Below are 25,818 nucleotides of genomic sequence, written 5' to 3' on the forward strand. Positions count from 1 at the left end.
CGATTTATTAGTCTGCTTATTATTCTATTTGGAAAATCGTTTGTGGTCAATATTTGTCTTATCTTTATTTCATTCTCCTTGTGTAATTCTGCATCACTTATCCTTAAGATTCGATTTATAAAATTGATTGCTGTCATATGGATTATACTTTTATTGTGTTTTGAATTATAATTTATTAGTCGTCCAGTTGCTGTTTGTTTTTGATACCAATTCAGCCTCAAACAACTATCATCTCTCAGTATGTTACAGTCTAAATATGGTAGCTTGTTATCCTTCTCTAACTCCATTGTAAATTGTATTTGACTGTGGAATGAGTTTAATGCGTCAAGAGTACTTTCCACGTCGGTTTTCTTTACTATCGCAAATATGTCGTCCACATATTTTGTTATAATTCGAGGTTTCGGTATCTTGCTTAAGGACACGTCCAATAGCTATTCCATGTCAGCAATTATTGGAGATGCTGGAGATCCCATTGGCATTCCTTTCAATTGTGTCTTATATGTCTTATCTTCATATTTGAAGTACGTACTGTCTTTAATGCAAAATAGTGCTAGTTCCTTGAAAATATCACGAGGTATTTTTGTATGTTTTTTTTAAGTCCCATTTCTTCTCAATCATTGCAATGGCTAGGTTTATCGGTATACCGGGAAACAGTGATACAACATCCAAATTTTGTCAACATTTTATTTCTATAGAAAATTTTGTCAAAATTTTATTTCTATAGAAAATTTTGTCAAAATTTTATTTCTATATAAAATTTTGTCAAAATTTGATATCTATAGAAAATTTGTCAAAAATTTTATTTCTATAGGAAATGTTGTCAAAATTTTATTTCTATAGAAAATTTTTTCACAAATTTATTTCTACAGAAAATTTTGTCAAAATTTTCTTTGCATGGAAAATTGTATCAAAATTTTATTTCTATAGAAAATTGCCAAAACTGAATTTCTATAGAAAATTTTGTCAAAATTTTTTTTCTATGGAAAATTTTTTCAAAAATTTATTTCTATAGAAAATTTTGTCAAAATTTTATTTCTATAGAAAATTTTTTCAAAAATTTATTTCTATAGAAAATTTTGTCAAAATTTTATTTCTATATAAAATTTTGTCAAAATTTTATTTCTATATAAAGTTTTGTCAACATTTTATTTATATAGAAAATTTTGTCAAAATTTTATTTGCATGGAAAATTGTATCAAAATTTTTATTTCTATAGAAAATTTTGTCAAAATTTTATTTCTATAGAAAATTGCCAAAACTGAATTTCTATAGAAAATTTTGTCAAAATTTTGTCAAAATTTTATTTGCATGGAAAATTGTATCAAAATTTTTATTTCTATAGAAAATTTTGTCAAAATTTTATTTCTATAGAAAATTTTGTCAAAATTTTATTTCTATAGAAAATTTTGTCAAAATTTCATTTCTATAGAAAATTTTGTCAAAATTTTATTTCTATAGAAAATTTTGTCAAAATTTTATTTCAATAGAAAATTTTGTCAAAATTTTATTTTTTAGAAAATTTTGTCAAAATTTTATTTTTTAGAAAATTTTGTGAAAATTTTATTTCTATAGAAAATTTTGTCAAAATTTTATTTCTATAAAAAATTTTGACAAAATTTTACTTCTATAAAAAAATTTTGACAAAATTTTACTTCTATAGCACATTTTGTCAAAATTTTATATCTATAGAAAATTTTGTCAAAATTTTATTTCTATAGAAAATTTTGTCAAAATTTCATTTCTATAGACAATTTTGTCAAAATTGTATTTCTATAGACAATTTTTTCAAAATTTTGTTTCTATTTTTATAGAAAATTTTGTCAAAATTTTAATTCTATAGAAAATTTTGTCAAAATTTTATTTCTATAGAAAATTTTGTCAAAATTTTATTTCTATAGAAAATTTGGTCAAAATATGTGCCAAAATTTTATTTCTATAGACAATTTTGTCAAAATTTTATTTCTATAGAAAATTTTGTAAAAATTTTATTTCTATAGAAAATTTTGTCAAAATTTTATTTCTATAGAAAATTTTGTCAAAATTTTATTTCTATAGAAAATTTTGTCAAAATTTTATTTCTATAGAAAATTTGGTCAAAATATATGCCAAAATTTTATTTCTATAGACAATTTTGTCAAAATTTTATTTCTATAGACAATTTTGTCAAAATTTTATTTCTATAGAAAATGTTGTCAAAATTGTATTTCTATAGAACATTTTGTCAAAATTTTATTTCTATAGAAAATTTTGCAAAATTTTATTTCAATTGAGAATTTTATCAAAATTTAATTTCTATAGATTTTTTTTTTCAAATTTTATTTCTATAGAAAATTTTGTCAAAATTTTATTTCTATGGAAAATGTTGTCAAAATTGCATTTCTATAGAAAATTTTGTCAAAAATTTATTTCTATAGAAAATTTTGTGAAAAATTTTTGTTTTATAGAAAATTTTGTAAAAAATTTTTGTTTTATAGAAAATTTTGTCAAAAATTTTTTCAAAAAATTTGGTCAAAATTTGTGTCAAAATTTTATTTCTATAAAATTTTTTTTCTATGGAAAATTTTTTCAAAAATTTATTTCTATAGAAAAGTTTGTCAAAAATTAATAGAAAATTTTGTCAAAATTTTAATTCTATAGAAAATTTTGTCAAAATTTTCAATAGAAAATTTTGTCAAAATTGTATTTCTATACAAAATTTTGACAAAATTTGACTGCTATAGCACATTTTGTCAAAATTTTATTTCTAGAGAAAATTTTGTCAAAATTTTATTTCTATAGAAAATTTTGTCAACATTTCATTTCTATACACACTTTTGTCAAAATTTTATTTCCATGGAAAATTTTGTCAAAATATGTGCCAAAATTGTATTTCTATAGAAAATTTTGTCAAAATTTTATTTCTATAGAAAATTTTGTCAAAAATTCTTGTTTTATAGAAAATTTTGTAAAAAATTTTTGTTTTATAGAAAATTTTGTTAAAATTTTATTTCTATAGAAAATTTTTTCAAAATTTTATTTCTATAGAACATTTTGTTAAAATTTTATTTCTATAGAAAATTTTGTCAAAATTTTATTTCTATAAACAATTTTGTCCACTTTTTATTTCTATAGAAAATTTTGTCAAAAATTTTTGTTTTATAGAATATTTTGTACAAAATTTTTGGTTTATAGAAAATTTTGTTTAAATTTTATTTCTATTAAAAATTTTATCAAAATTTTATTTCTATAGAAATTTTTTGCAAAATTTTATTTCTATAAAATATTTTATCAAAATTTTATTTCTATAGAAAATGTTGTCAAAATGGTATTTCTATAGAAAATTTTGTCAAAAATTTTTGTTTTATAGAAAATTTTGTCAAAAGTTTTTTTTTTCTATACAAAAATTTGTCAAAATTTTATTTCTATAGAAAATTTTGTCAAAATTTTATTTCTATTGAAAATTTTGTGTCAAAACTGTATTTCTATAAACAATTGTGTGAACATTTTATTTCTATAGAAAATTTTGTCAAAATTTTAGTTATTTTATAAAAAATCTACCAATTTTCGTAGATCCTACCATCTGTGGCAAACGTGGTTCGAAACCGTGAACTTCGCTTGGGCTGTAATACAATTACAAATAAAAATTCAAATGTTCTGTTTTTCGTTTACATTTCATTAATAAACAACTTTATTATTTTTTCCTTAAGACTTTTTTGTTTATTCTATGTTTATATATGTGTGTGTGTTTTGCATGTGTTTTAATTTATCAGTTTTGTTCTGTATCTTTTCAGTTGAACTTTTAGTGTAAAGATGGGTTTGATTTGGTAGGTTATGTTTGGTTTAGCAAAACAAATTTGTTTCAAAAAAGTTTCGAAAAATATTAAAAAAAAATAATAAAGGACAACTAAATAAGAAACTCAAAGAATGTAATATGAAACTTCAATGGAGGGTGGACATGATCATACAAATTGGAAGTTAGTATCATGCGCTCTATTATGTTTGTATAGTAACACCAACATACGTACAAGGAGAGAAAACAGTCTTAGGGACTGTAATTTAATGGTATCTGGTTTTTATCATTTCCTCCTCATTCTCAAAAAAAAAAATTATACAATTATTTAAAAAAAAAAGCAAAGTATCGAATTATATTGAATATAAAATAAAGTAGTGAATTGATTATTTTCGAGAGCTTTGATGTTTTACCAACATTATCTCTTGATGCCCCATGCATTATTACTTGGCACTGGTACTCGTCTTTGACCAGCTTCACGAGCCATAACTTCCATGATACTGGTTGCTGGAAGCCAAGACTAAAAATAAATACAAAAAATAATTATGCTTTAATAAAAAAGGATCGTATATAATAATATATCACTTTACTTACTCTCTCTTTATATGCTGTGGCCACAACATTACGATTTGGTTCAGCATCATAGGCCACCGATTCAACACCAAACATTTCACACATTTCATGAACCAATTGACGTTTCTCACGATTCATAGTGGGAAAAGAATGTGAACGTGATTTCTGTTTACTTTCCTTGGCTAGTTTTACTAGTGTTGTGAGAGCCTCATGTATGGATTTCACAAGAGCTGGATCACGTTTGGCAAAATTTCTTATGAAATCGGAATATTTTGTCAACAGCTTTTGTGGCAAATCGGGATTACGTATTTGCAAGCCGATAGCTAAGCGGCGATTACGTTCCAGCAAACGGCATTCATCATTGCAATCAAGAGTTTTATTAGATTTATTAGTGAGCTTAACTGGAGCTAAAATTTCCGATAGTTCCATATAGTTTCCTCGTTGCATTTCGGCCATTGATGAGGCTAATTGAGCTGTGGCTATGCGACTAAATTCACGAGCCAATTCAGCACATGTACGCATTTGTTTACGATTGCCGCATTCGCATTGTACTTCCACCTATAGAAAAAGAAATGGAAGTATTATTAAAATAATAAAAAAAAATTTTAAAATAATAAAATAAAATAGAATTTTTGATATGCAAAGAGAAATATGTTCACAAACATCCCAGAATAAGAATTTGCCTATAAATCGAACGACGGTCAATTGAGAAACAAATCGTACAAACCCTTGATTTAGGATTTTGCAAATATTTGCTTCATTTATTGACATCTAGGCTTAGTATAGTGATTTTCGAAAAAAAATAAAATTTCTTTTGGCAAATAAAATGTAGACCAAATTTTCTATAGAAATAAAATTTTGAGAAAAATTTCCTATAGAAATAAAATTTTGACAACATTTTCTATAGAAATAAAATTTTGACGAAAACTTTCTATAGAAATAAAATTTTGACAACATTTTCTATGGAAATAACATTTTTACAAAAATTTTTTATAGAAATAAAATTTTGACAAAATTTTCTATAAGAATACAATTTTGACAAAATTTTCTATAGAAATACAATTTCGACAAAATTTTCTATAGAAATAAATTTTTGACAAAATTTTCTATAGAAATAAAATTTTGACAAAATCTTCTATAGAAATAAATTTTTGACAAAATTTTCTATAGAAATAAAATTTTGAAGAAATTTTCTATAGAAATAACATTTTGACAAAATTTTCTATAGAAATAAAATTTTGACAAAATTTTCTATATAAATGAAATTTTGACAAAATTTTCTATAGAAACACAATTTTGACAAAATTTTCTATAGAAATAAAATATTGACAAAACTTTCTATAGAAATAAAATTTTGACAAAATTTTCTATAGAAATAAAATTTTGCTAAAATTTTCTATAGAAATAAAATGTTGACAAAATTTTTTATAGAAATAAAATGTTGACAAATTTTTTTATAGAAATAAAATTTTGACAAAATTTTCTATAGAAATAAAATGTTGACAAAATTTTCTATAGAAATAAAATTTTGGCAAAATTTTCTATAGAAATAAAATTTTGATAAAATTTTCTATATAAATGAAATTTTGACAAAATTTTTTATAGAAATAAAATGTTGACAAATTTTTTTATAGAAATAAATTTTTTTTTAAATTTTCTATAGAAATAAAATGTTGACAAAATTTTCTATAGAAATAAAATTTTGACAAAATTATCTATAGAAATACAATTTTGACAAAATTGTCTATAGAAATAAATTTTTGACAAAATTTTCTATAAATAAAATTTTGACAAAATTTTCTATAGAAATAAAATTTTGACAAAATTTTCTATAGAAATACAATTTTGACAAAATTTTCTATAGAAATAAAATTTTGACAAAATTTTCTATAGAAATACAATTTTGACAAAATTTTCTATAGAAATAAAATTTTGACAAAATTTTCTATAGAAATAAAATTTTGACAAAATTTTCTACAAAAAAAAATTTTTGGCAAAATTTTTCTATAGAAATAAAATTATGAGAAAATTTTGCTATAGAAATAAAATTTTTAAAAAATTTTCTATAGAAACGAGAAAATTTTCCTATAGAAATAAAATTTTGACAAAGTTTTCAATAGAAATAAAATTTTGACAAAATTTTCTATAGAAATAAAATTTTGACAAAATTTTCTATAGAAATAAAAATTTTGACAAAATTTTCTATAGAAATAAAATTTTGAGAAAAATTTCCTATAGAAATAAAAAAAATTGACAAAATTTTCTATAGAAATAACATTTTGACAAAATTTTCTATGAAATAAAATTTTGGCAAAATTTTCTATAGAAATAGTTTTTTGGTAAATTGATAGTTTTTTGGTAAAATTTTCTCCATATTTTGGTAGATTATTTTTGGCTCGAGTAGCAACCGAGATTACTTACCATTTCCTTACAGGGAGTCTCCGGACAATCACCATTATGACATGGGGCCATACACTTATGACCGCAACTTGTACGAGCAGTTGTGCAGCTCTGCTTACAAATCTCTCCCTCCGTTTGACATGGACCCTCATGACAAGTCCTAATGCATTTGTGACGACCGCAGGATAATGGCTTATTACATGCCAAACCACAGGAGAAACTTTGTTGGGAACATGGTATAGTTTTGCGTTGCTCATGATGACCAAAACACCATTTTGTTGTGAACATCATACATGGCGGACATGTGGCCGAAGAATGGCAATTATGTTGTGGAGCATGGTCACAAGGATGTTTACGCGAACATGGTTTTTTACATACTGGGCGCTTGGTGCCACATGGTACCGGAGGATAGATAACCTCAGCACCACATTCGCAGAAGAGTTCTTCGAATGATGAGCGATAGCACGGGGGACAATTGCCACGATGGCAGGGCTGATCACACTTGTGTTTGCCACACGACAGCGTATAATTGCATGGCAGTGTACAAAGATGATCAATGTCTATACAACACTCCTGGTTGCATTTATGTTTGCCGCAGGAACGTTTTTTCGTGCAACGCTTTTTACAACGAGCATCGTCAGCTCTCGTGGATAATTGGCGACATTTGATCATTTGATCCATATGACCACAGCGACACTTCACAGCCGTCTGTTTGTTGCAGGGAGGACAATTACCCAAATGACATTTGAAGGTGCAATGATGAGGATTTGTAGCTTTACCACATTTCAAGGTCTTGCTGCAGACACCTTCGCATGTTGGCACAGGATCCAGGCATGATGTACGCTGATCCGCAACTATAGGCATTTTGCCACAAGGGCACGAAGTGACAATGTCCGGACTCATTTTGCAAGGTTTACACTCCCCAGCATGGCAACATTGATTGCATTTGTGATTGCCACAAGCCAAATCCTTGCCGCAGGGTTTACCACACGAGTAGACATGTTTGTCATGTGACTCTCTTGTACAGGTCACCTGCCTTTCATTTTTGGTACAATGACATTTCTGATCGACTTTCTCTTTACATGGCGGACACTTGCCCTCATGGCATTTCTCTTGGCAGACATGCAATTCGCAATTCAACAATTTCTCACAAGTGGAATCGCATTCAATGGTCTCCTTGATGCAACATTGCAAGGTTTTTGAAGTTTTGCCACAGCCACATTCACGTTTGACCTGAGCCTGACACGGAGGACAGGGACCGGGATGACATAAGAGGGTACAGGCATGGGGACAGCCCTCGACTCGAGCACAGACTTCTCCACAAGAGTGGGCTATATCTTGACGATTGTTTGAAGGATTCTTCTGTTTGCCACAAAAGCAATAATAATCGCGTGGCACTTCTTTCTCCACATTTTGGCAGGCTGGACAACGCCAGCCATCATCGGATTTCGATGAAGAAGCCCATTTGATGATACATTGCAAATGAAGGATGTGATAGCAATTATGGCAGGACCACACCGACTGATGAGCCTTAATGGCTTCGACACACACCAAACATTCCAAGCGACGGCATTCAATATCACGAATTAGTTTCTCACGCTGCGACAGCTTCTCATTTTCGGGATAGATCTTTTTAGGTGATTTCTTTTCAGGACTGGGCAGAGGGCTTTCTTTACCATTGTCATGGGAAAATTTCTCCTCCACCCGGAAGCCATTGATACGATCACGATTACGATTCCAATCATCGCGGCGTTTATTACTACGGTAGTTGTCATAACGCTGGTGATAGTCATTGCGTTGATTTCTTCCCCTCTCTGATCGATCAGCGCGATCATAGCGGTCAAAGCGGTCCTCTCGATCGATTACAAAATCCTGAGAACGTCGACCATTTTGATAACGTTTGTTGTTGTTATTGTTACCATTGTTGTTGTTGATGTTGTGGTTGGCATATCTCTCAGCCTTATCCTGGCTATCTTGTGTTTCAAAGTGCCCTGCACCGATACCATTATTATGAAGACCATTGTTGTTCTTTGACCTTTCATTGGTATTCTTATGATTTTGATATTTGCTAAAGGCCCCCGTATTCTTTTGGGCCCCGGAATTTTGATATGATTGGCTTCCCCCTCCACTGGTACCTGGGGTACTAGCCGAACTACCATTTCCATTCATAGTTAATGAAGGAGTTGAAGAATTGGAATTTGATGCCGAATCATTATTTATATTTTTTTCTTGTAAATTCCTCGAAAATCTTTCCATGTTTTTTTCCAAACGATTATTATTGCGTCTATTATTCTCTTTGTCCTGTTTGTTGTTACTATGACGGCTATTTCGTCGTTCTTGGCGATGACGTTTCTCCTCTTTCTCAAGACTCGTATCGGCTGAGTCTTTCTCGCAATTATTATTTCGGTTTCCGCTCTCCAAATCTGTAGTTTTGATTTCCTTCGCTGCATTACTACTACCACCAGCAATGGCATGAAAAGTTTTTTCAATATTCTCCGTTGCTTTGGAATCCATGATCAATGTCGATTTTTGACTGTCTTCGTTCAACGAAAGTTTATCAAAACGTGGTACAAATTCCGGAGCTGTAGCTTGCAATTTTGTTGCCGAAAAATCAAAACCCGTAGCAAAAGGATTAGCATAATATGTCGTTGTATCTCCACCATTATTAACTCCATTGAATTTTGAACCATATTGTGAGCTATCATAAAAATTTGTATTAGAAGTAGTTACACCACCACCACCACCAACCATAGGAAGAGAAAAATTTGGAAGATTATCCGAAAATCTAATACCATTGGCACTGTTGGTATTTTGTGAAAAGTGATTGTAGGAAAGCGAATCACTTGAAGGATTGAAATACTGAAATGAAAGAAAAAATCGACATTTTTTATTAATTTGTGAAATATTCAGAAGAGGCAATTACAGTTTAAGGAAAATTGGTTGACATTAAAGGTCCATCACCTTATTGTCGTCATCGATTTCGTTTTGCTTTTTAATATCCGTCGCTTCTTGTCGATGGTCCCTTGTAAAGAAGTTCACTGTTCTTTAAATTTAAATTAATTTCCCTGAAGACGAGCATCGGAGATGTCTTGAAATATTGGAAAATTTTAAATATAGAAATACAACTCAAAAAGCAACAACATCTGTTTTTATTCACATGACCTCAAGCCGAACTAAGCAAATATAATTAAAATTGTATTTCTATAGAAAATTTTTGTCAAAATTCTATTTCTCTAGAAAATGACAACATTTTCTATTTCTCTAGAAAGTTTTGTTAAAATTTTATTTCTATAGAACATTTTGTCAAAATTTTGCTCCTATAGAAAATTTTGTCAAAATTTTATTTCTATAGAAAATTTTTGTCAAAATTTTATTTCTATAGAAAATTTTGTCAAAATTTTATTTCTATAGAAAATTTTTGTCAAAATTTTATTTCTATAGAAAATTTTGACAAAATTTTATTTCTATAGAAAATTTTTATCAAAATTTTATTTCTATGGAACATTTTGTCAAAATTTTATTTCTATAGAAAAATTTTATCAAAATTTTATTTCTATAGAAAATTTTGTCAAAATTTTATTTCCATAGAAAATGTTTGTCAAATTTTTATTTCTATAGAAAATTTTTATCAAAATTTTATTTCGTTATTGTTGTTTTTGATCTCAGCTTAAAGCCATGCATTGACTAAACTACAAGTGTAGCTTAACCAACAGAGGAAAAGTATGCTTGTCAAATTTATTTGGGCAAAGCCCTATAGACTGCAAGATGGTTGGATGTACAGCTGTTTCGGAATTACCACATTCCTCATCAGCATCCTCTACTTGCAGCAAAACTATCAACCAATTATCAGAATAAATTCGGGTAATTCACTCAACCCAAAGTGAAATACACTTGAACCTTCCGAAAAAGGGTTTAATAGTCGGCTACTGCCTAAACATTATTTCTATAGAAAATTTTTGAAAAAAATTTATTTCTATAGAAAATATTGTCAAGATTTTATTTCTATAGAAATTTTTTTCAAAATTTTATTTTTATAGAAAATTTTGTCAACATTTTATTTTTATAAAAAAAATTTCGTCAACATTTTATTTCTGTAGCAATTTTTTCAAATTTTTATTTTTATAGAAAATTTTGTCAAAATTTTATTTCTATTGAAAATATTGTCAAGATTTTATTTCTATAGAAAATTTTGTCTAAATGTTATTTCTATAGGACATTTTGTCAAAATTTTATTTCTATAGAAAATTTTTGTCAAAATTTTATCTATAGAAAATTTTTGTCAAAATTTTATCTATAGAAAATTTTTGTCAAAATTTTATTTCTTATTTCAGCTTAAAACCATACATTGACTAAACTACAAGAGTAGCTTAACCAACAGAGGAAAAGAATGTTTGTCAAATTTATTTGGGCAAAGCCCTATAGACTGCAAGATGGTTGGATGGACGCACGTTTCGGAATTACCACATTCCTCATCAGCATCCTCTACTTGCAGCAAAACTATCAACCAATTATCAGAATAAATTCAGGCAGTTTATTAAACCCAACAAAAACCACACTTGAACCCTCCGAAAAAAGGTTTTACATTGATAGCCGGCTTTTGCCGAAATAAATTCGAAACAAACATATCTCTTTTCCTATGCCACTGTCAAATCATCGATTTGAATTCACATGGCTGGGTTTATTTTGAGCGTGCCTCCTCTTCTTTTTCCATTTGTTTTGTTTTGTTATTGTTGGTTTTGTTCTTTAAGCATTGTTGTTGTTTTTTATTTCAGCTTAAAACCATACATTGACTAAACTACAAGAGTAGCTTAACCAACAGAGGAAAAGAATGTTTGTCAAATTTATTTGGGCAAAGCCCTATAGACTGCAAGATGGTTGGATGGACGCACGTTTCGGAATTACCACATTCCTCATCAGCATCCTCTACTTGCAGCAAAACTATCAACCAATTATCAGAATAAATTCATTTTTGTTGGGTTTAATAAACTGCCTGAATTTATTCTGATAATTGGTTGATAGTTTTGCTGCAAGTAGAGGATGCTGATGAGGAATGTGGTAATTCCGAAACGTGCGTCCATCCAACCATCTTGCAGTCTATAGGGCTTTGCCCAAATAAATTTGACAAACATTCTTTTCCTCGGTTGGTTAAGCTACTCTTGTAGTTTAGTCAATGTATGGTTTTAAGCTGAAATAAAAAACAACAACAATGCTTAAAGAACAAAACCAACAATAACAAAACAAAACAAATGGAAAAAGAAGAGGAGGCACGCTCAAAATAAACCCAGCCATGTGAATTCAAATCGATGATTTGACAGTGGCATAGGAAAAGAGATATGTTTGTTTCGAATTTATTTCGGCAAAAGCCGGCTATCAATGTAAAACCTTTTTTCGGAGGGTTCAAGTGTGGTTTTTGTTGGGTTTAATAAACTGCCTGAATTTATTCTGATAATTGGTTGATAGTTTTGCTGCAAGTAGAGGATGCTGATGAGGAATGTGGTAATTCCGAAACGTGCGTCCATCCAACCATCTTGCAGTCTATAGGGCTTTGCCCAAATAAATTTGACAAACATTCTTTTCCTCTGTTGGTTAAGCTACTCTTGTAGTTTAGTCAATGTATGGTTTTAAGCTGAAATAAAAAACAACAACAATGCTTAAAGAACAAAACCAACAATAACAAAACAAAACAAATGGAAAATTTTATTTCTATAGAAAATGTTTGTCAAAATTTTATTGCTCTAGAAAGTTTTGTCAAAATTTTATTTCTATAGAACATTTTGTCAAAATTTTATTTCTATAGAAAATTTTATCAAAATTTTATTTTTATAAAAAAAATTTGTCAACATTTTATTTCTATAGAAATTTTTTCAAAATTTTATTTCCATAATTTTTTTTTTCAAAATTTTATTTCTATAGAAACTTTTCTCAAAATTTTTGTTTATATAGAAAATTTTGTCAAAATTTTATTTCTATAGACAATTTTGTCAAAATTTTATTTCTATAGAAAATTGTTGTTAAAATTTTATTTCTATAGAACATTTTTGTCAAAATTTTATTTCTCTAGAAAATTTTGTCAAAATTTTATTTCTATAGAACATTTTGTCAAAATTTTATGTCTATAGAAAATTTTATCAAACTTTTATTTCTATAGAAAATTTTGTCAACATTTTATTTTTATAAAAAAATTTCGTCAACATTTTATTTCTATAGAATTTTTTTTCAAATTTTTATTTCTATAGAAAATTTTGTCAAAATTTTGTTTCAATAGAAAATTTTTGTCAAAATTTTATTTCTATAGAACATTTTGACAAAATTTTATTTCTATAGAAATTTTTTCAAAATTTTATTTCCATAAATTTTTTTTTTTTCAAAATTTTATTTCTATAGAAAATTTTTTCAAAATTTTATTTCTATAGAAAATTTTTGTCAAAATTTTATTTCTATAGAAAATTCTTGTCAAAATTTTATTGCTCTAGAAAGTTTTGTCAAAATTTTATTTCTATAGAACATTTTGTCAAAATTTTATTTCTATAGAAAATTTTATCAAAATTTTATTTTTATAAAAAAAATTTGTCAACATTTTATTTCTATAGAAATTTTTTCAAAATTTTATTTCCATAATTTTTTTTCAAAATTTTATTTCTATAGAAACTTTTCTCAAAATTTTTGTTTATATAGAAAATTTTGTCAAAATTTTATTTCTATAGACAATTTTGTCAAAATTTTATTTCTATAGAAAATTGTTGTTAAAATTTTATTTCTATAGAACATTTTTGTCAAAATTTTATTTCTCTAGAAAATTTTGTCAAAATTTTATTTCTATAGAACATTTTGTCAAAATTTTATGTCTATAGAAAATTTTATCAAACTTTTATTTCTATAGAAAATTTTGTCAACATTTTATTTTTATAAAAAAATTTCGTCAACATTTTATTTCTATAGAATTTTTTTTCAAATTTTTATTTCTATAGAAAATTTTGTCAAAATTTTATTTCAATAGAAAATTTTGTCAAAATTTTATTTCAATAGAAAATTTTTGTCAAAATTTTATTTCTATAGAACATTTTGACAAAATTTTATTTCTATAGAATTTTTTTCAAAATTTTATTTCCATAAAAATTTTTTTCAAAATTTTATTTCTATAGAAAATTTTTTCAAAATTTTATTTCTATAGAAAATTTTTGTCAAAATTTTATCTATAGAAAATTTTTGTCAAAATTTTATCTACCCGTGTAAAAATCGGTGGATCTGATCATATCTAATAATATCAAAGTATATATAATTTCATCTGTTCAGATATGGTTGTGGATATAAATAGATCTACGGAGATATGTTATATATAGTGTTCTATATGATTAGATCTGATTCAAGATCTCATTATATATATTGTTATATCTAATTATATCAGTCATATCTGGTAAGATCTAATTGTATATCTTCATATATGACATCATATCTAATTTTATATACTATATATAGCTCCATGTCTAATTATATGTATCAGATTAAGTCATGAACCAGTACTGCTACACGAATAAAAAAAAATATGTATATGTTTGGGTGTAAAATAAATATGTTTGTTACGAGAATGTTAACGTGATATATATTGTTACAAATACATATGTTTGGTCACACAACACAACTAGTGGTGAACATAACCAAACAATCATTATATGTTGTGACAGTTCGAAGAATCCTTTTGATATTCATTTTAAAAATTCCAAAAATTCTTACGTTCAGACACAACTTTCTGTTTGTTTTCAAAAATATCATCACATAACAATCACCATTAGCAACGGTTGTTGTTATTAAATTCAAAACAAAATGTTGGTATCAAATATTGGATAATGTGAGTTTGATATTTTTATTCATATAAAAATTTTATGTATTCTCATTTTTCGACGAAGATCAAGGAGTATGAGAAGTGGTGAGGTAAGTTTATCGTTTGGGTCCTATTTTTATATATTCAATATTTTCTCTTTCTAGTTGGACGAAAATTCAATGTCAAAAAGATAAAATAATGATTTGGGGATGGTTTGCATCATGAAACGGATATATTATTCATGTATGGTATTTGGGACTTCGCACAAACCATTCCTGCGTTGGTTTGAATTATTGGGCACGAGAAGCAATTATTGGTAAGTTATGTATTATTTGTAAACATGTCTTTAAATAAACTGACAAATCTTCTGTATTTTTATATGTTATATTTTTCAGAGTTTCATTCCGAGTAGCCAAAGCGAGGAACTGGGAGACTAATATAAAAAAATGTGTGAAGAGAGCAATGCCCCAAATGCCTTGGACAATTTAAACGCCGTAGAGGCTATGTATATATATTTTTAATTGAATTCTTATACTTTTATTCCTAGACGTAGATATAACGTAAATAGGTTTGAGCCAACTTGCTGTATTAAATACACTTTCATTATAAAACCTAAAATAAATCTTTTTATTAATTAATTTCAGTAATATTGGAAATTTATAGATAAAATTATATATAATTAGATATATTAACATCTAATTATATCAAATTAGATGTAATTAGATGTGGGCCAAATTTGAGATCTGGTCAGATCTAATTCCTTTAGAATTAGATCTGATCAGATATTATCATTTTTCGGATCTGACCAGATCTGCCTACATATACTATCATATCTAATCAGATATGGCAGGAGATCTAATAATATCTGGCCAGATCCACCAATTTTTACACGGGTATAGAAAATTTTTGTCAAAATTTTATCTATAGAAAATTTTTGTCAAAATTTTATCTATAGAAAATTTTTGTCAAAATTTTATTTCTATAGAACATTTTGTCAAAATTTTATTTCTATGGAAAATTTTATCAAAATTTTATTTTTATAAAAAAAATTTGTCAACATTTTATTTCTATAGAAATTTTTTCAAAATTTTATTTCCATAATTTTTTTTTTCAAAATTTTATTTCTATAGAAACTTTTCTCAAAATTTTTGTTTATATAGAAAATTTTGTCAAAATTTTATTTCTATAGACAATTTTGTCAAAATTTTATTTCTATAGAAAATTGTTGTTAAAATTTTATTTCTATAGAAAATTTTTGTCAAAATTTTATTTCTATAGAAAATTTTTGTCAAAATTTTATTTCTATAGAAAATTTTGTCAAAATTTTATTTCTATAGAAAATTTTGTCAAAATTTTATTTCTATAGAAAATTTTGTCAAAATCTTATTTCTAAAGAACATTTTTGTAAACATTTTATTTTTATAGAAAATTTTGTCAAAATTTTATTTCCATAAATTTTTTTTTTAATTTTATTTCTATAGAAAATTTTGTAAAAATTTTATTTTTAAAGAACATTTTGTCAAAATTCTATTTCTCTAGAAAATTTTGCCAAATTTTATTTCTATAGAAAATTATATTTTTATATATTTTGTTTTTTGGCAGCTGGCAACATTTGTCAATGAAAATAAATCTTCACAAGCACACAATCACATTATGACACTTCAACATAGTTTCTAAACTTAATTTCATTATAAAAGAAATGCATTAATACACGCGCACGCTAACGATAATACATAGAAATTGAACTTTTAGAAGATCCCAAGTAAAGTCAAGTCAATATTCTTAAACTATGTATATAAGAGATAAGGGAACTGAGAAAAAATCTTTTCATTCTTGCATTTAAAGCTTCATTATAAACAGTACCATATAGTTAGCCAATAATAACACACGCAAAGTGAAGTGAAAACAATGAACATGTTAGTCAATTTCATTTGTATTGCTTATTTAGCATTACAGGTAAGTCAAAAAAAAAAACTAAAATTAAAAAAAAAGAACAAATCGATAGGGCCAAATCTAGAGATTCTCTTAAAAGAAAAATCTCATAACCGTATTAATTGAGGCTATTTTATTTTTCCTACAGAAATAAAATTTAGCAACATTTTCTATAGAAATACAATTTTGGCAAAATTTTCTATAGAAATAAAATTTTGTCAAAATTTTCTATAGGAATAAAATATTGACAAAATGTTCTATAGAAATAAAATATTGACAAAATGTTCTATAGAAATAAAATTTCTACAAAATTTTCTAGAGGAATAACATTTTGAAAAAAAAAATTCTATAAATATAACATTTTAACAAAATTTTCTATAGAAATACATTGTTGACAAAATTTTCTATACAAATAAAATTTTGACAAAATTTTCTTAGGATATAAAATTTTGACAAAATTTTCTATAGAAATAGTATTTTGACAAAATTTTCTATAGAAATAATATTTTGACAAAATTTTCTATAGAAATAAAATTTTGGCAAAATTTTCTATAGAAAAAAATGTTGACATAATATTTTATAGAAATGAAATTTTGACAAAATGTTTTATAGAAATGAAATGTTGACAAAATGTTTTCTATAGAAATGACATTTTGTCAAAATTTTCTGTAGAAATAAAATTTTGACAAAATTTTCTATAGAAATATTTTTTTGACAAAATATATTCAATTTCTTAAAAAAAATGTTTCGTGTTGGGTCATACCTTCAAAGTTCATTGTAAGTTCTTTTTACACAAATAGTAACTTTTCCTTGAACTTGGCTAAAGCTCTTATTTTTCTCATATCTTTCCAGTTATGTTTGGCTGCACCAACACCCGAGACCACAACTAATGGACCTCTTCAGGCAAAAATCTATCAAAAACGCTATGATATATTTGATTCAATTCTTTTGCAAATCAACCATATCGCTGCCAATACTACCCTTGTTTTGACTACCTCACATCCAACTATATTGGATCACTATGATGAATGGCTTAAGGCAAACAAAGATAATATTGATGTGGACAAGGTTAAATTATACGAAGCTTTGACATCGAATCTTCAAACGCTTTTAAAAACCAAGGCGAGTTTAAAGACGGATCCCCACAACTGTGAGTTGCAGCGACAACTTCATAAGGCATTCTTCACGGCTGAAAGTACTCGTAGACAAATCGATAATAAAGATGTCGATGCCATTTGGAAGAAATATAAAACTGATGACAGTGATGATGATATCGATGAGAAAAAGGCTAAAGAACAATTTGCCGAAACATATTTTATTGAACTGGAAAAACAATTTGACAGCTTCTTAGAATTGTTGGACGATGCTGGCAAAGAGGATAACAAAGAATTTATAAAATGGTACAATGAATTCCAATCAAAAACTGATGTGGAGGAAAAATATGATGCATTTGGTGATATCGATGATTTTTTTGAAGAAGAATTGGAGAGAGAAACCAAAGCGGGTCATGTAAATTGTAGATTGACAGCTCAGTTGGAATGGAGAGAATACATTTTTGGCGATATAATCAATGCTATATTTTCAGCTTTCGCGTCAGTGGCGAAAAAAATTACAGAAAATTAAAAAAACTTATATTCAGGATTTATTACGAAAAAAAATGTTGCGATTTTCTCTTTAAATAAAAGATAATTTTTGAAGGCAAATAAAATTAATTCCATTTTTTCTTTTTAATTCTATTTTTTATAACTCGCTTTTTTCATACTTTTAAAGAGCAATTTTAACATTTTTTGTTTCAAATATGTTAAAAACAGGGTAAGGATTAATAAAATTATTTAAATTTTGCCGAAAAATTTTCTAAATTCATTCTAGAAAAATTGCGAAATTTTGAAAATATTTGAGGTCAAGGGTTTCAGACAAGCGTTCGATTGCATTAAAAATTTTAAAAAATACATATTTGTCAAAATGCAACAAAATTTTTTAATTCACACCCAAAACACTGAATTCGGATCACATCTAAAGAAGTGATGCATATTCAGTGCAACGGCTGTTGAAATGGTGGTGATCTGTCCTATGACAAGCCCATGTTAAATTCATCGCTTCTGCGCCAATTTTGCACCATTTCCGGATCCAAAAAGAAAATTTTCACTACTTTTTTGGCGACGCTTTTTTGCTGAGAATTTCTATAGGAATAAACTTTTGACAAAATTTTCTATAGAAATAAAAATTTGAAAACATTTTTCTATAGAAATAAAATTTTGATAAAATTTTCTATAGAAATAAAATTTTGATAAAATTTTCTATAGAAATAAAATTTTGACAAAATTTTCTATAGAAATAAAATTTTGGCAAAATTTTCTATAGAAATAAAAAAATTACAAAATTTTCTATAGAAATAAAATTTTAACAACATTTTCTATAGAATTAAAATTTTAACAAAATTTTCTATAGAAATAAAATTTTGACAACATTTTCTATAGAAATAAAATTTTGACAAAATTTTCTATAGAAATAAAATGTTGACAAAATTTTCTATAGAAATTAAATTTTGACAAAATTTTCTATAGAAGTAAAAATATTAAAAAATTTTCTATAGAAATAAAATTTTAACAAAACAAAATTTTCTATAGAATTAAATATGTTGACAAAATTTTCTATAGAAATAAAATTTTGACAAAATTTTCTACAGAACTACAATTTTGACAAAATTTTATAGAAATAAAATTTTGACAAGATTTTCTACAGAACTAAAATTTTGACAAAATTTTCTATAGAAATAAAATTTTTACAAAAATTTCTATAGAAATAAAATTTTGACAAAATTTCCTATAGAAATAAAATTTTGACAAAATTTTCTACAGAAATAAATTTTTGAAAAAAATTTCTATAGAAATAAAATGTTGATAAAATTTCCTATAGAAATAAAATATTGACAAAATTTCCTATAGAAATAAAATTTTGACAAAATTTTCTATAGAAACAAATTTTTGACAAAATTTTCTATAGAAATAACATTTTGAAAAGATTTTTTCATAGAAATAAAAGTTTGAAAATAATTTTTCTATAGAAATAAAATTTTGACAAAATTTTCTATAGAAATAAAATTTTGAAAACATTTTTCTATAGAAATAAAAGTTTGGAAAAAAAATTCCTATATAAAATTTTGACAAAATTTTCTATAGGAATACAATTTTGACTACATTTTTTATAGAAATAAAATGTTCTATAGAATTAAAAGAAAATTACAAAATTTTCTATAGAAATAAAATTTTGACAAAATTTTCTATAGAATTAAAAATTTTGACAAAATTTTCTATAGAATTAAAAATTTTGACAAAATTTTCTGTAGAATTAAAAATTTTGACAAAATTTTCTGTAGAATTAAAAATTTTGACAAAATTTTCAATAGAAACGAAAGTTTGAGAAAATTTTCTATAGAAATAAAATTTTGACAAAATTTTCTATAGAAATAAAATTTTGACATAATTTTCCATAGAAATGAAATTTTTACCAAATTTTCTATACAAAATACAAAATAAGACTTTTTGTGCGGTAGTTTTTTGGTAAAATTTTCTGCAAATCTTGATAGATTAGGTTTGGCTCGAGTGGCAACTGTGTGGTTTGACGCCACTCGCGACATTTCATAATTTGGTCTGTGGTTTATTTAAATTTAAAATCACCAAGCTCTTAGAAAAACACCATTTATTTTGAATATAAAATGGCTATCAAAAATATTGTCCTCCTGTGCATGAGATTTGTCCTAATAGTAATTTTGAAGAAGTTCTACTCACGCATATTCACTAAATGATTTTGTTTTGTTTCAGTCCCATTCATACACAATCACCTGTATTGCTTTGAAGTTGGTTCGCCCCTCAAATGATTCACGCATGTTACGATAATTTCGTGTCACGCGCAAACCTCTAGTAAAAGAGTATCAAAAAGTTTACTTTCCGTCGTTTTTAAAAATCGAAAAGTCGGCGGGCCATTTCGATTTTTGAAAAGATCGACTTTTCGTACTATGAGAACTCGGTATTTGGATTTGTCGTTAAAAGTCGATAAATAAATTTGGCTTGATAATAAGTTTCCGAACTCTGCCCCAGGGAAATCAACAATAATTGATTGGTATGCAAAATTCAAGCATGGTGAAATGAGCACGGAGGACGGTGAACGCAGTGGACGCCCGAAAGAGGTGGTTACCGACGAAAACATCAAAAAAATCCAAAAATGATTTTGAATGACCGTAAAATGAAGTTGATCGAGATAGCAGAGGCCTTGAAGATATCAAAGGAACGTGTTGGTCATATCATTCATGAATATTTGGATATGTGGAAGCTCTGTGCAAAATGGGTGCCGCGCGAGCTCACATTTGACCAAAAACAACAACGTGTTGATGATTCTGAGCGGTGTTTGCAGCTGTTAACTCGTAATACACCCGAGTTTGTCCGTCGATATGTGACAATGGATGAAACATGGCTCCATCACTACACTCCTGAGTCCAATTGACAGTCGGCTGAGTGGACAGCGACCGGTGAACCGTCTCCGAAGCGTGGAAAGACTCAAAAGTCCGCTGGCAAAGTAATGGCCTCTGTTTTTTGAGATGCGCATGGAATAATTTTTATCGTTTATCTTGAGAAGGGAAAAACCATCAACAGTGACTATTATATGGCGTTATTGGAGCGTTTGAAGGTCGAAATCGTGGCAAAACGGCCCCATATGAAGAAGAAAAAAAAAGTGTTGTTCCACCAAGACAACGCAAGTCATTGAGAACGATGGCAAAAATTCATGAATTGGGCTTCGAATTGCTTCCCCACCCACCGTATTGTCCAGATCTGGCCCCCAGCGACTTTTTCTTGTTCACAGACCTCAAAAGGATGGTCGCAGGGGAAAAAATTGGCTGCAATGAAGAGGTGATCGCCGAAACTGAGGCCTATTTTGAGGCAAAACCGAAGGAGTACTACCAAAATGGTATCAAATCATTCGAAGGTCGTTATAATCGTTTTATCGCTCTTGAAGGGAACTATGTTGAATAATAAAAACGAATTTTGACAAAAAAATGTGTTTTTCTTTGTTAGACCGGGGACTTATCAGCCAACCTATTAATTGGAACCAAAAAGACGACATTTATTTTTTTTTTAATTTAGAAAACTGACTTTTTCGCTTTTATATATATATATATATATATATATATATATATATATATATATATATATATATATATATATATATATATATATATATATATATATATATATATATATATATATATATATATATATATATATATATATATATATATATATATATATATATATATATATATATATATATATATATATATATATATATATATATATATATATATATATATATTTTTTTTTATTATTTGAAAATGTCGTCAAATATTGGTCTTTTTGGAAATTTAGATTTTTCGATTTTTTTTATGAAAAACCATCAAAAAAATGGAAGTTCATCCAAAGGAACAACTTTAAAGGCACTTCCAAAACTCCTCCCAATTTTTTTGTTTTTGTTTTGAACTGCACAGCAAGTTTAACTCGTTGTTTTCATATTTTTAATGGTTAATTTTTTTTTTGCTTCAAACATTTTAAAAACTGTGTAAGAATTTATAAAATGGTAAAAATTATTTAAATTTTGTCAAAAAAAATGCTAAATCCAATCTAAACCAGGGGGGTTACTCTGTATTGCGATGCGTAAGAAAATTTGTCGCGAATCGAGTAATTGGTACTCAGTAATTCGTTTTCGTATCTACCTTGCGCATCTAGTTTTCGCAAATCTGGCATCACCGCACTCTATAATGCGAAAGCGTATGTCAAACTCGTTCGTTGATCGCAAAAATCGTGCGCAAACAAAATAGCAATCGCAAAGTAACAAATATGTAAGTAAGCACAATTAAATTTTTATATTTGTATCTAAATTGTTTATTGTTTTAGGGAAAAACCAAAAAAGTTACAGACACAGCAACGTCAGTTCCAAACTTTGGTAGACTTTATGGTCTCTTCCGCAGTTACCTTGGGACAAAGTATTCGTTCAATCAAGCAGCGCGACATAGATTGCTCTGATAGTCCTAAAAGATGGTCTTGGCCGATTTGTAGATAACCACCTTGTCCAAGCAATTTCAAAGCAGCGGCCACTTTTATTGGGGTTGGAATAGCTGTGGATTTATTTGGAACGACGAGGTCGTCTTTAATAGCGTTTAATACATACATAAACGCATCTTTATTAAGACGAAATCTATAAAAATGAAATATTCGAAAACGTTTGTCACATAATTTGAGTTTCCATTTTCTTACCCGTGGTCACTTAGGGAGAGTATATTTGACCGATCTCGCAAAATTCTTCTTGTAATTCGTTCATGTTAATTTTCTTCAAACCATAACGCTATCGAATCCATAATTATTACTTTTTTGTTATAAACGATTAGCAAGTTTTAAAAGAACACGCACCGAACGGAAGATTGTTTAAAATGTTTTTATTTACAATTTTTTGACATTTCTTTTTATCATTTTCGTTATTATTTACATTGTGCAGCCAGCGTTGTCATATTTTCGCTTTATTTTGCTAAAGCGTTACCATATTTTCAGTTTACTTTGCGAAAGCGTTTGCGCAAGTGATACAGAGTACCGAATTGTACTCTTAACGCATTTAACTATCGCATCGCATTTGCTTTCGTATCGCAATACAGAGTAACCCCCCAGTAAGGAAAGTCTAAAGTCGGGCGGGGCCGACTATATTATACCCTGCACCACTTTGTAGATCTAAATTTTCGATACCATATTACATCCGTCAAATGTGTTGGGGGCTATATATAAAGGTTTGTCCCAAATACATAAATTTAAATATCACTCGATCTCAGCGTTGCCAGAATTGTTTCACCAAAAACCGCTAGATTTGCCCAAAAAAATAGCTAAAAAAAGCTAAAAAATGCTAAAAAAAAATAGCTAGAAAAAAAGCTAAATTTTTTTGTATCAAAAGTCACATTTTTGATTGAAATTTAACAAACTTAAAGGCTTTATGTCACTTACAATGCATATTATTTTCATTTTAATTCCACTTCTGTGAGACTGTAACAATATCTAAGGCATATTAGCTCTGTTTGAGTATTCGATACATTTTGATTACTATCACAAATTTTTTACTGGAAGTCCTTCGTTTTGTGGGAGCTACCTTCCCAACACCTCTATTTTATTTACTTGTTATTTTAAAATATTAAATGATCTAAGCATGCTTTGGATTTGGTAAAAAAATGATTTGTCATTTTTTTAAATAAAATTTTAGTTTGGATTTGAAATTGTGAAAAATTCGAAATACATTACTTTTATTTAAATTGTAGAAAATACCTATAGTTTACATTTCCCAGTAAAAACATTTTCCTTTTTTTCATGAGCTATCAAAGTGCTTTAAAAACGTGCTAACGCCAACTTAAATTTCCAAATTCAGACTCGACTTCAAGTAGAAATTATTGTATATATACGTTTTTAAAATAAAACAAAAAAAACATCTTCTATTTTTTAACGCTATTTTGGTTTGTGGTTAACATGCAAAAACTCCTCACATTTAAAGAATTTTTCATTAATTCTTCCTTCTTTCATGAAAACATACCCATTTTTAAGTTGAATCACTTAATTATAAGGACAAAACGACTTTATCGTCTTTTGGACAAGGAAAACAGTTTATATAAAAGAAATTCACAAATGCTATTATAACCAAAATTCGCGTTCGTATTTTAAGGAGACGACAATATTTTTTTCAGTGCACAAAGCTATTCACATCTACTATTTTAATTTAATAATATCGTAATAACTTTAGAATATTATAATAACATAAAAAGGATAAACGACTCAAATGATAATATTCCCAATAATTTACTGACAGTTTATCTAACAAATTTGTATGGTAATAGTAGATTTAAAGTTTACGATAACTTTTATGTATATAATGAAAAAACTTTACAACAAGGTGTATTTGCTACAAAAATGCCCGCATAATGGCTGGACTCATTATTAATGTTTCAACTGAGCTTTGAAATATGTGGAAACCCTTATACTTGCAGCAAGGCTTAGATAAAAACGCCGATTTATCCATATTTCAGTAGAAACATGTCGAAAATAAAAAAAGCCAAAAATAGCTAAAAGGGTCATGAAAAAAAGCCAGAAAAAAAGCTAAAAGCTAAATGCATTTTTTTCCCGCTAAACGTCTTCAAAAAAAAGCCAAATCTAGCGGGAAAAAAGCTAAATTGGCAACGCTGCTCGATCTGGAAGAATTTGATAGACTTCTACAAAATCTATAGACTCAAAATTTAAGTCGGCTAATGCACTAGTGTGGAACACAATGTTAGTAAAAAACCAGTAAGGAAAGTCTAAAGTCGGGCGGGGCCGACTATATTATACCCTGCACCACTTTGTAGATCTAAATTTTCGATACCATATCACATCCGTCAAATGTGTTGGGGGCTATATATAAAGGTTTGTCCCAAATACATACATTTAAATATCACTCGATCTGGAAGAATTTGATAGACTTCTACAAAATCTATAGACTCAAAATTTAAGTCGGCTAATGCACTAGGGTGGAACACAATGTTAGTAAAAAAAATATGGGAAACGTTTAAATCTGAAGCAATTTTAAGGAAACGTCAAAAAAGTTTTTTTATGATTTATCGCTCGATATATATGTATTAGAAGTTTAGGAAAATTAGAGTCATTTTTACAACCTTTCGACTAAGCAGTGGCGATTTTACAAGGAAAATGTTGGTATTTTGACCATTTTTGTCGAAATCAGAAAAACATATATATGGAAGCTATATCTAAATCTGAACCGATTTCAACCAAATTTGGCACGCATAGCAACAATGCTAATTCTACTCCCTGTACAAAATTTCAACTAAATCGGAGTTAACAATTGGCCTCTGTGGACATATGAGTGTAAATCGAGCGAAAGCTATATATGGGAGATATATCCAAATCTGAACCGATTTCAACCAAATTTGACACGCATGGCTACAATGCTAATTCTACTCCCTGTGCAAAATTTCAACTAAATCGGAGTTAAAAATTGGCCTCTGTGGTCATATGAGTGTAAATCGGGCGAAAGCTATATATGGTAGCTATATCTAAATCTGAACCGATTTTGCTGATATTTTGCAAGGTTTTCGAGACTCATAAAATATTCGGATGTACGGAATTTGAGGAAGATCGGTTGATATACACGCCAATTATGACCAGATCGGTGAAAAATATATATGGCAGCTATATCTAAATCTGAACCGATTTTTTCCAAAATCAATAGGGATCGTCTTTGAGCCGAAACAGGA

General features: G+C 27.4%; 2 protein-coding genes and 2 long non-coding RNA genes across 4 annotated transcripts in view; 2 read left to right on the forward strand and 2 right to left on the reverse strand.

Moving 5' to 3' along the window:
- Window positions 1–3,631: 3,631 nt before the first annotated feature.
- The window catches only part of stc (nuclear transcription factor, X-box binding stc), a 48,619-nt gene continuing 26,432 nt past the window's right edge, over window positions 3,632–25,818 (reverse strand). Inside the window, exons 3-5 of the mRNA XM_075293854.1 lie at window positions 6,764–9,601; window positions 4,364–4,900; window positions 3,632–4,289 (exon numbers count right to left, since the gene is read on the reverse strand). Of these exons, the coding sequence (XP_075149969.1) occupies window positions 4,188–4,289; window positions 4,364–4,900; window positions 6,764–9,601 (3,477 nt within the window). The 3' untranslated portion in view covers window positions 3,632–4,187. The remainder of the gene's footprint in view (window positions 4,290–4,363; window positions 4,901–6,763; window positions 9,602–25,818) is intronic.
- LOC142224044 (uncharacterized) lies at window positions 16,363–18,205 on the forward strand. Its single transcript, XM_075293855.1, has 2 exons — window positions 16,363–16,517; window positions 17,346–18,205. The coding sequence occupies exons 1-2, from the start codon at window positions 16,470–16,472 to the stop codon at window positions 18,114–18,116; spliced, it is 819 nt and encodes a 272-aa protein (XP_075149970.1). The 5' UTR covers window positions 16,363–16,469; the 3' UTR covers window positions 18,117–18,205.
- LOC142224047 (uncharacterized) lies at window positions 22,173–22,777 on the forward strand. The gene is made up of 2 exons (XR_012719008.1): window positions 22,173–22,383; window positions 22,439–22,777. It is a non-coding gene; the product is annotated as an uncharacterized LOC142224047 (long non-coding RNA).
- Window positions 22,403–23,198, reverse strand: LOC142224048 (uncharacterized). The gene is made up of 2 exons (XR_012719009.1): window positions 22,799–23,198; window positions 22,403–22,739 (listed from the first exon to the last, which is right to left on the reverse strand). It is a non-coding gene; the product is annotated as an uncharacterized LOC142224048 (long non-coding RNA).

This window comes from Haematobia irritans, chromosome 2 (assembly GCF_050003625.1).
Source record: "Haematobia irritans isolate KBUSLIRL chromosome 2, ASM5000362v1, whole genome shotgun sequence".
NCBI classification, from domain to species: Eukaryota; Metazoa; Arthropoda; class Insecta; order Diptera; family Muscidae; genus Haematobia; species Haematobia irritans.